This window comes from Carassius auratus, unplaced genomic scaffold (assembly GCF_003368295.1).
Source record: "Carassius auratus strain Wakin unplaced genomic scaffold, ASM336829v1 scaf_tig00217152, whole genome shotgun sequence".
NCBI classification, from domain to species: domain Eukaryota; kingdom Metazoa; phylum Chordata; class Actinopteri; order Cypriniformes; family Cyprinidae; genus Carassius; species Carassius auratus.
This window is the reverse complement of record NW_020528918.1, coordinates 203,933-216,062: the sequence shown is the minus strand read 5'-3', so window position 1 is coordinate 216,062 and position 12,130 is coordinate 203,933. Positions and strand designations below refer to the sequence as shown.

The following is a 12,130-nucleotide window of genomic DNA, read 5'->3' as shown; positions in this document are numbered from 1 at the left end:
AAAAAAACTTGATGTCAGAGATCAGAGGAGAGTGGGCAGACTGGTTAGAGATTATAGAAAGGCAAAACTAACTCAAATAACCATTTTTACAACCAAGGTATGCAGAATATCATCTCTGACTGCACAACATGTCGAACCCTGAAACAGATGGGCTACAGCAGCAGAAAACCACACTGGGTGCCACTCCTGTCAGATAAGAACAGGAAATGGAGATTACATTTCGCACAGGCTCACCAAAATCGGACAATAAGGGATTGGAAAAATGTTGCCTGGTCTGATGAGTCTCAATTTATGCTGCAACATTCAGATGGTAGTGTCAGAATTTGGCGTAAAGAACATGAAAGCATGGATCCATCCTCCTTTGTCTCAAGGGTTCAGGCTGATGGTGGTGTAATGGTGTGGGGGATATTTTCTTGGCACACTTTGGGCCCCTTAGTACAAAATAGAGCATTGTTTAAATGCCACAGCCTTTGTTTAAATGCCACAGTATTGTTGCTGACCATGTCCATCCCTTTGTGACTACAGTGTACCCATAATCTGATGGCTACTTCCAGCAAGATAATGCACGATTTGTTACAAAGCTCAAATCATCTCAGATTGGTTTCTTGAACATGAAAATTTGTTTCACTTTACTCAAATGGCCTCCACAGGCACCAGATCTCAATCCAATAGAGCAGCTTTGGGATGTGGTGGAATGGGAGATTCATATCACGGACGTGCAACCGACAAATCTGCAGCAACTAAGTCATGCTATCATGTCAATGTGGACCAAAATCTATGAAGATTGTTCTGATTGTTCTTATTGACTTTTGACATAAACATAGACAACAAAAGCACTGCTTTTACAGTGACACGTGTTTATTACTGTGCTATAACTATGTTATTACTATGCAATAATGCGTTAAATTATAAATCTTGTCTAGACGTGATGATATAGATCTGTTATTCAAATAACAGTAGAAAATGTTAATCTGGAGAGGAAATGTGAATTAGAATAAAGAGGCTATAAATGATTGAGTATGTGATGGTGACTCACCGGGTGAGTGTTATCTGGAAAGTCTTGTAGCCAGCGATGAAAGATGCTAGTCTTGTCAGACTCTGTTTTCCAGATCCTCCTACACCGACCAGGAGGGCATTTCCCCGAGGGGTCCTGATGATCCGAGATATCTAGGGAAAGAGTGTGCAAGAGAGAAAAAATTTAGAGACATATGCAACCTCATTACCATGAAAAACATTTATACACACACTTTACATATAGAAAATTATTTGTACTTATTTGTATTCTTCTCTAAAGTAGGACATATGTGGGTCCTGTAATCATCAGCATGAAAAATTAATTGGAAACATCTAAATTTCTTGTGAGAACTAACATTTTTTTCTTTCATGCTAGAATGATACTAATATACATTAAGGTTAATCTTTTCTTTTTCATGAGCCCTAAAAACATTCATATGATTACATAAAATGGGAAGATACTGACGTCAGTGTAGTAAGATACTGTCCTCTATGTACCTTAACCAGATGAATCATGGCATCCCTGAAGAAGACCATATCCATGCCTGCTCCTCTGATACTCTCGTTATAATGGCTCAAAAACATGTTCAGCCTCTCCATTAGACTATCAAAGGATTTGATGGGCTCGTATACTTTTGGCATGTCGAAATCAGTTTCCTCTGGCTCTTCACCTGTATATAATACATCAGTCCTAGATATTTAATTTCAATTCAGAAGGGAAGTTGCACAATCTATAAATGCTATGTTAGGAAAAATCTTATAATTTTTTGTTGCATTAAATGAAAATCAAATTAATACAAATAATATTTGGGCAGGTCCATATTAGACGTTCCTTTTAAGGCAAGTCAGTTTTTTGGTGACCATCTTGGTTATGCCTGTTATTTTTACTCTGGTTTGCGTACTAAACAAACAGCAAAGAATAATGCTACTAAACAAATTTATTAGACAGAACCTACACTGGTAACTTAATATTTTACTAAATTTAATAGAAAAAAAGTTCCATCATTATATTTAGTTTCTGATCATTACCTGTGGCCTCAGGTGCATCTCTGAGAAAGTCCACAAAGTAGGAATCCACCCCAAGTTCCACCACCATTCGTTCTTCTTCCACCAGCTTGGCCAGTGTGTAGTCAAACCAGACCACATCATCTGGGGCAGTAAACCGGTCAGCAATAACACGTTTGCATTCATGCTTCCAGAGCTGTAGTAATATCTGGACCAATATTTTAAACACATTTTTGTCAGTTTAAGCAATGTTTGTTGGGAAAGAATATGGGAATTAAAAAACAATATATATATATGTATATGTACACTGTAAAAAATGTTGCCGTTAAATAACAGTAATTTTCTGGCAGCAGGGGTGCCAGTAAAGTACTGTTAATTTGCAGCTCTTAACCATTATTTTACCACTCTTATTTTTTAACAGTATTTTACCGTAAATTCTACCATGGAAATTAACTCCACTCCCACTGCTTCAAACAGTTCGAGTTTTTAAACTAGCATTCCTACGATGTTAGTACTATGAACTTATTTCATTTGAGTCCACTGAGAAGGAATATTTCTTACACTTAATGTGCAGTAATAAAGTAACTAAATACATGACTTTTACTCAAATCACTGCAGCTCCTTGTCAGCTGTATTACACATGTATGTGCTGAAGTAGTTAACACAGAGATCACCACTGTATCAGCGACTCCACATTTACTGCCTTTATATAAAGCAGCAGAAAATCAGAATTTGTGGCTCATCATTGACTGAAGCACAGGCTCTACTCTCCAGCACAATGGTGAACAACGAAACTACACAACTAACAGATCTCTCTTGTGCAAACACACATTAATACAGTCAAGTTCAGTATTTACTCTCATTATCAGTGTATGACTTTGCCTAATTTTTTTTCTATGGATGTTCACAAATATTTTAGTTAAATTAACTTTTTTTTCATTTGGTAAATCTGACGTTTACATTTTACAGTATATTACTGTTTTTCCTTGACTTGACGGCAAAAAACTGTAGAAAAACACTTTTTTTGCTGGCAACCATTAATTTACGGCAAGAAACAGTAGAAAAACAGTTATTTACTGGCAGCAGGGGTGCCAGTAAATAACTGTTTTTCTACAGTTTGTTTCCTGTAAATTAATTACAGTTTATTACTGTTAAATTATGTTTCATTCTGTTTTTTCTTCATCTTAAATCTTTAACCCTTTAAACCCCACAAGAAAATCCTCAGTTTTAAATGAACACTTATAATGTGTGCACACTACAGAGTGTTAGAGTAACACTGAATCAGTGAAGTTAATGAGATAATTCGGTGATTAATTGATGATTGAGCATTAGTGATAAACACCTGCAGAATCACTGAAGGAAAGAGAAACACAAGAACTACAAATGACTTCAGCCACAGCCTTAGATGAAATCAACTGAATAAAAGAATACATCAAATCTCTCAAGATCTGATTAAACAACTACTAAAACAGCTTCACCAGATTCACAATACTAACCAGACTGACTTTATTTCTGTCAGATGTCTACAGAAGAACTTATGGAGAGTTAAATAGGTTTAGGTGTTTTTTTCACTACCATGATGGAGATCAGTGTTTGCTTTAGTTGGGCTCTTGAACGTGACTTTTCAACAACTAAGGTTTTTTTTTTTTCATGCTGTAACAATGCGCCTTTGGAACCTGTTATAGCAAAACAAAAGTACACAGAAGAAAAAAAATCTGATATTGTTGTTTATAGATTGACAAGAAAAAATACTATTATTTCTGATCTAATCCTGTATCTCTTCTCTTATTGAATATTGATACTACAGCATGAGAAGGAACACTGCTGAGCCATAAGTTATGAAAGACTGTTAAGAAAATGTCACTCATAATAAATAAAAAAAAAAACCTTTGCTGAAATTTAGACAGAAATATCAAGAATCAGCGTATGAATCACAACAATGGTGACAATCCACAAAATAAATGAACAGATCAGTTCTGAACATCACAACACATGCTACTAAAACTTAAAACAAATGCAAAATTATAAGCACATAAGAATTCAAGAAAATAAGTGAACAATTCAGGGGCATAATTTATTCATGCCGCAATGCATGCTGGGAATCATGGATGAGTTTTATCCTGTGCTGGTACCCAGCATGCATTGCATCATGAATCTTTTGATTGTCACCATTGTTGAGATTCATATGCTGATTGTTGATTTCTCTCTTTGAGTGTTGTGGGGACTGCTGGCCGAAATACTTTTTAACTAAAACTAGTCGTTAAATCCATAAATACTGGTTATCACACTACTTTTCAATCTTACAAAATTGAAGTGTCATTCACTCAAATATTTCAACACCAAATTAATATTTGATTATTATAGCAACACTTTAAGTCTAGTAGATCATGCCTGTTAGAAACAACCATAATCACTTGACTATCAAAATTAATACTGCTGTAACAGATGCATCATAAAGATACAAATACAGCAATAAAACAAAATGTAAAGTGCAAAAGTCAATGATCAGGAGCCAAACTAAAGCAAACACTGATCTCCACAATGGTTATGTCAAACGAAACAGTAACATTATCATCTAAATCTCTTTAATTCTCAATAAGATCTTTTGATCTCTGTTCTCTGATCTGACAGAAATAAAGTCAGTCTGGTTAGTAATGTGTGAAGTTGGTGAAGCTGTTTGTTGATCGTTTAAATCTTCAGTTGATTTCATCTAAGGCTGTGGCTGAAGTCAGTTGTATTTCATGTGTTTGTCTTGTTATGTTTTTTTTTTCTTCAGTGATTCTACTCATTAACAGCAGCTGTTGATCAGTGTCTGAATTCACTCATTAGTGTTCATTCTCTCTGTCAGGTGGACTATATTAGTAAACTCATGTAGGGGATAGTGAATGAGGGTGTAGGGTGTGATTTGAAACACAGACGCTGATGTCGACTTTGAACGTTGTTAATTTTACGATATATAGCAGCAGGCTACTTCTCGAAAACGATGAATATTACCCAGAATGCACTGTTTTAATGAAAAACAGTATTTTACTGTCGAAATTTGGCCGTTTTTTTACAGCGATTTTTAACAGTGTAGGTATGTGACCAGTCACTGAAAGTAGGGACACAAGTCGGTTCTGGGGCATTTTGAGTTATTCACAGATTCTGAAAGTTGTGGCCATTTGAAGGTAGACACTCAAAAAAGCTAAAAAGTAAGAAAATGGATTCTATTGAAAAGAGCTTAGGCTCATGTAACCAGTCATGTCACAGGGTGTCTGTGAAACGCTGAGGTACCATAGTAGTTTTGTCCATCTTCATTGAATTTGATATCAGCTAGAGCCGGCCAGAGTGCTGCATAATAAGTAGCCACGCTTCCCTTGGAGGGTGGGGGCAATAACAAAAGAGACAAAAGCCGGCTTTTCCAGTATGGAAATACACAGACAATGACACACCCCTACTGCATGCTCTGTAAAACAAGCCGATTTCAACCTCAAAATGTACGCTTTTTAATATACCAATACTGCTATCTCAAACACGGAGAGGCCTCTTCGTGATCTCAACTAACAGTTTCTGCAAAAAAAACGAAAATCACCATTTTTTTTACAAATAAAAAACGCTTCTTACTCATTTTGCTCGAAAGTTGTGCTGCCGACTTGTGTCACTGGTTTTTATATATATATATATATATATATATATATATATATATATATATATATATATATATATATATATACACACACATGCACATGGTTGCATTGTTTATTGTTGTCAGTAATAAAAACATAATAGAAGTTCATGTTAACTGTTAATGTAAACAAATCTCTCTCTCTCTCTCTCTCTCTCTCTCTCTCCCTCCCAAAAAAAATATTCAAAAAGACTGATTAATTGATTCATTTATTATACTTATGCTTGTGAGATTTAAATCAATATAATTACTGAATGATTGTTCCTCTGCAATTCATCACATTGTTTGTTGTAATAAAATTTTAATAATATTAATAATAATAACAACAAATCTTTATTACAACATGTTACTACAAGTAAAATATTATATGTTATAAAATAAATAATAATTAATGGAATTAAGGGATCAGTTTAGGAATCAGAATTACTAAATGGAATCTCAATCAAAACCTTGGAAGAATGGACAAATGGATGGCAATTAAAGGTAATACATCCATACGTCCATACAACTTGCTTAACATGGTATAAAACTGTAATCTTATGTTACTGAAATTCCATTCAGATTGTTCATTAAGAGTCTGAATAAGATCGAAAATACAGGTCTACTCACATCAGACGAGCTAATAACCTCTGCAGTCACGCTGAGCATTCCCTGCCAGATGCGGGAGAGGTCACGAAGGTTAAAAATGTAGTGGAAGTTGGCGGGAGTGGGCAGCATTTTAACCTTTGTCATTTGCCATAGTTTTCGGGTCAGTGGAACCAGCCTGACCACTGTATTGCGTACTTCTTCTGAAAATCCCCGACGGGAACAGAAATGACCAGTACCTATCACACCTGTGGCAGCAAAATATGAAAAAAGCATAATAAAGTGAATAAGAAAGGATTGGATTATACTTAACAGACAGGAAATTCACAAAAGTGATGGACAGAATGAGCAAATGTGACCTTTCTGAATGATAGAATACTGAGCTGAATATAAAGATATATAAAGATTCTTGCTCCATATAAAGATTCAGGCTTTCAGACAGACAGAGAGAGAACCCATAGACAGAATAATATGCAATTACAAATATGGTTCTGCTTAAGCAAAGCTGTTGACAGCCAAGACTGTCAATTGCAAAGATTTGAAAAAGGAAACAATGACACGATCACAAAGAGCAAAATACTGTCCTATTTAGAATAAGATTTCAATTTGGACTAAATTTTGTAGTGGGCTGAATACTGATAAATTGAGGGGTAAGAGTGGCATAAGTGACATTTGAACAACTTTACAGGACAACCTTTTTTAAAAATATTTAATATTCACAGATGAAAGTTTAGTCCTTATGAAGTTATGTGCATTTCTTAGAACGAATTCAAGGATAAATGTCAAGCCTATGAGCCTGTGCTTATATTTTCTCTACACCATATTTTAGATTTGACACATTTGATAGGCTAGGTGTGCAGTATTATTTATATAACATTAATTATGTGTTATATTATTCAAAATAAATTGTGGTTTACTTTGCATCGGAGCATTAAAAGTGGTAGCTTATTTTATTGAGCTAGGCTTGCGTGTTTTATAAATTATTTTCTTTATTTTAGTAAAACATGAGGCACTGTATAATTTCGCTCCCATTATTTAGGCCTAATTAAAACAAGAAACGGATATATTTAACCTGCAAGATTTAGCTAAATCATTGAAACTCTAAAGGATGGACTGACTAATAAAACATCCTCACGTTTAAACTCAAGTTCCCTGTAGATACCTCACTCATACTGTGTGTGGGGAAAAGCTCATTTTTTTCCTCGATACTGAAGACTTTTTTCATCTGCAATGTCATTTGTTTAATCTGTAAACTTTTTTAAAAACAATGACAGGGCTGCCCAAAATGGGCAGGGTGAATGGCTATATAAACAGGCAAATCGCCATAGGAAATCAGATCTCACTCCTTCAGCGATGACTTTACTTCACTGGATCCCGACTGAACGCCTTCACAGGAACGAGCTCTTGCTGTCGAAGAGGCACTGCAGCGGATCAGCTGAGACCACTGACCGCCTGCAACGGCGGCGCTCCCAAAGACAGACGCTATTCAGCGTCGATCTCGGGCCACCCGCTTTTCGCTTCCGGCCGCTTCTCAGCATTCTCCTGCGATCACAGAAGAGCAATTTCCAGCGGTTTTCACCGTCCTAAAAGATTGATTTCTAACCCCATTTTAATGAGGATTACGGCAATGGTGAGTGCGTCTTCTGCCTGGGAAAAGCCCATGCTTAGGTGGCGCTCAGAGAGACCTCATGCTGCGATCCCGATCCTCACCCCCTCCCCCGTCTTCTTCCTCCCGTGAGGTGGCCAGAAAAAGACTGCGGGGAAGAGAGGCTTAGTGCCCAGAATTGAATGAGCTCCAATAATAATCACCCTCTCCAATGAGAGAGCCGTCCCCTGTCCTTTTCTCAACCCCAGAGCAGCGTCCCTCGGCTGAAGCCATTGACCTAGTCTCTTTCAATGGACCGGAGGACGAGCCACTTGATGACTCTATGTCGTTCATGGCTCCTGAAACGGAGGATTGGGTTGGTGATTGCCCACCTACCGTCACTGGAGCCCATCGTCGCCAGAGCTGGGATGGACGCCAAGCTTCTCTTCATCCTCTCCAAGGTCATCGAGGAACTTCAGCTTGAGTGGGCTCCCCCTGAAGCACAGACGCGCAGCAGGCTGGACGAGTGGTACCTGCCAGGACGCCGCCAGGCCCCCTGCCAGTGAAATTACTTATCTTCACACTCAAATAGGAGGTCGAATCGAAGGTCAAGATAGCCTTCGGTTAGCCACCGAAGTGGTTGTTCGTTCTGGAGGGGTTACGGTCCGACGTGATACGATGGGGTCATTGCTCCAATGTGGCTTGTCATCCAGGAGTAAGCTGCAATCACCTGAGGGTCACTGCAGTCACCTGAATCCAGTACATATCCAGACCAGAAGGTGGATCAGCACCTACAAAGGACCTCTACAGCCCTGAAAGACAGCGGAGACCAGGACAACTAGAGCCCCAGATACAGATCCCCTGTAAAGACCTGGTCTCAGATGACCACCAGGACAAGACCACAGGAAACAGATGATTCTTCTGCACAATCTAACTTTGTTGCAGCCTGGAATTGAACTGCTGGTTTCATCTGTTTAGAGGAGAACTGCCCCCCCAACTGAGCCTGGTTTCTCCCAAGGTTTTTTTCTCCATTCTATCACCGATGGAGTTTTGGTTCCTTGCCACTGTCACCTCTAGCATGCTTAGTGTGGGTCACTTCATCTACAGCGATATCGTTGACTTGATTGCAAATGAATGCACAGACACTATTTAAACTGTAGAGAGATGACATCACTCAATTCAATGATGAACTGCCTTTAACTGTCGTTTTGCATTATTGACACACTGTTTTCCTAATGAATGTTGTTCAGTTGCTTTGACGCAATGTATTTTGTTTTGTTTGCGCTATATAAATAGAGTTTTGTAAATTAAAGAGTTTTGTAAATTATTGGGAGCCACGGTTAGCTTGTCTTCGGGTTTTCATCCCCAAAGCGATGGCCAGTCCGAGTGTGCCAACCAAGATTTGGACAGAATGTTGCAATGTTTGGTATCCAGGAATCCTTCATCCTGGAGCCAACAACGCTCTATGGTTGAGTACACAATTAATTTGTTACCAGTGTCATCCACGGGCCTCTCTCCGTTTGAGTGCAGTATAGGTTACCAGCCACCAGTTTTTCCTGGTCTGGAATTTATTGGCCCGTTCCCTGTCACCAAGATCATTAGTCCGGTGACAGGCCGCCTCAAACTTCCTCTACTGTACAAGATAATTAATTCTGCCTTTCATGTATCCAAAATCAAACCTGTGTTTTACTCCCGCATTAATCCGCGACTGGGGAACCCACTTATTTGGTAAATCGTTTGACAAGGATTCCAGTACTTGGTGGACTGGGAAGGTTACGGTCCGGAGGAGAGGAGTTGGGTACCTGCTATGGACACCGTTAATTTATCCTTCAGCGACAGCTGCCATTCATTTCCTGCTCCCTATTTATTGCCCTGTCTTTTGTTTTGTGTTTGTCAGATTGTTGTTGAAATTTCACACGTTCGTTCCTGGTTTCTCGTCCTTGATCTTTCCTGTTCTTCAAACACTGGATCGCTCCACTCCTGGACACACTGTGTTTCCTCACGTCATCACAGGATCGCCCATCTCAGTCCCTGTGTCACGCTCTCCTGCTGTCCGGTTCCACATCTACTCCCTGGCCACCAGTGACCTTACATATCTCCATCCGGTTGTCTTGTCTGTTTATTCTCTGACCATCTGTGCTACTACCTATTAAATCATCTTTACACTTGCATTTGCTTCCTTGCTTATTTCCATCGTTACACCCTCTCACTCGTGACAAATCCAAAACGTTTCCATATTTGTGATGTTGCCCATTTGAAGCTCAACTCTTATTCATTAGGTAAAATAGGCTTTGTATTTCACACGTGTTTCAGTATCGGCAAAAAAAAAAAAATCATAATGAGCAAAAATATGCCAGTGGCCCTCTGGTTGTGCCGAATGGATCGGTGAATGGCTGCTGTTTCCAATGAATATGTGCTTGAGGCACCAGCGCGATCAAAGTCACAATTCACAATTTTTGGTCTCAGAGTAAAGGCATAATTCAAAAATGCAAAGTGTTAGCAGTTTGAAAAATCATAACAGAGTTAATAAGAATTATTTGTAAATGCTGGGCCATTCTCATTTGGCTATGCAAATGGAACCTGAAGATTATTATTATTTTTTTAACAAAGAATGAACCGCAATTAAAATATTTAGCTTTTAATTCATGTGTATATATATATATATATATATATATGTAATGACTGTTTAATAACAATAGCATCCATAAGAGCCTTTGTGTAAGGAACTTTCTTTTCCTTTTTGATGTGTAGACTGTAGCCTAAGACTATGCCACATTTTGAAATGAACTGACTGTAAATGTTCTAATGTTTTTAGGGATGTTACAATGTTTTATTATAATGTTATTGTTGTTTTACTTCATCCTTTCATCTCATTTTACTAACCAACATTTTTACAATTACATTCAGTTCACAATCCGTCCTTTGCACCATCTGGCGGTAGTTTTGCAAATGATTTTTATACGCGACTGACTTGCAGTAAACGCAGCGGCCCTGTGGTGGCGGTACACGAGCGGTATTACCCATTCTGGTTGTCCACCTACTGTACTGAACTAGATTCGACTGTTTTAAAAGTGGAACTATTGCAAGTATAGTTTAGGTGCAATTTAAATATCTTGCATTTAAATATTATTCAAAGACCATACAATCCTCATCATTAATGACATTAAAACATGTCATTAATCTACCACGGCTTCTCTCTGTCCCGACAGAATGGTGTTTTTGTGTTTTATGTCTTGTGAGTCCCAGAGTTTTTGTATGTTGTCATCGTGTCTACCTGTCTGTAAGCGCGCATACAGTCGCGAGTTTCTGCTCGATGTCGACAGAACCATATTTTTACAGTTTAACTCCGCGGAACAGCTACGGGATCTCGGTCTGCTATGGAGGCCTTCACCACCACCGACCCCCACTAATGCATCTCGCCCACAGTGGAGGCACCACAAGCGGTGTGAGAGGAAGGAGAAGAGGAGTAAGCACGGAGGTATCCGGGCTAGGCTAACGGCTAACCCACACAAGCCATCTATCCCCACCATCGTACTGGCTAACATATGCTTGTTGGACAATAAACTGGACTACATTCGATTACTACGCTCAACTCAGAGGACTGTAAGAGACTGTTGTGTTTTTGTGTTCACTGAAACAGGTTTGCATATCGGTCCAACCGCTTGACCGATGATGCCATCTCCACTACCCTCCACTCAGCACTCACACATCTGGACAAAAAGGACTCATATATCATAATGCTGTTCATTGACTTCAGTTCAGCACACCATCTGAATGACTGCACACCATCACACAACTCCAACCTTTTTATGAAGTTTGCAGATGACACGACTGTGGTGGGTCTCATTAGCAACAAAGATGAGACAAACTACAGGAGCGAGGTGAGCTGCCTGGCCGGGTGGTGCAGTGACAACAATCTCTCTCTGAACGTGAAGAAGATGAAGGAGATTATTGTTGACTTCAGGAGAGCGCACACTCAGCACGTTTCTCCGACCATCAATGGTGCGACAGTGGAGAGAGTGAGCAGCACCAAGTTCCTGGGTGTGCACATCACAGAGGACCTCTCCTGGAGTGAAAACACAGCAGCACTGGCCAAGAAATCAAATCAGCATCTCTACTTCCTCCGCAAACTGACGAGAGCCAGAGCCACACCCCCCATCATGTACACCTTCTACAGAGGCACCACTGAGAGCATCCTGTCGAGCTGCATCACTGTGTGGTATGGCGCCTGCAACGCATAGTGAGAGCAGCTGAGAAGATCATTGGTGTCTCTCTCC

General features: G+C 39.1%; 1 protein-coding gene across 2 annotated transcripts in view; it reads right to left on the bottom strand.

Annotated features, from left to right (window-relative positions):
* The window catches only part of dnah5 (dynein, axonemal, heavy chain 5), a 179,193-nt gene that overhangs the window by 89,134 nt on the left and 77,929 nt on the right, over nucleotides 1-12,130 (bottom strand). For both annotated transcript variants that reach the window (XM_026264930.1, XM_026264931.1), the window contains 4 exons: nucleotides 6,293-6,516; nucleotides 2,044-2,227; nucleotides 1,513-1,685; nucleotides 1,037-1,167 (listed from right to left, as the gene is read on the bottom strand). In XM_026264930.1, coding sequence (XP_026120715.1) covers nucleotides 1,037-1,167; nucleotides 1,513-1,685; nucleotides 2,044-2,227; nucleotides 6,293-6,516 — 712 coding nt within the window. The remainder of the gene's footprint in view (nucleotides 1-1,036; nucleotides 1,168-1,512; nucleotides 1,686-2,043; nucleotides 2,228-6,292; nucleotides 6,517-12,130) is intronic.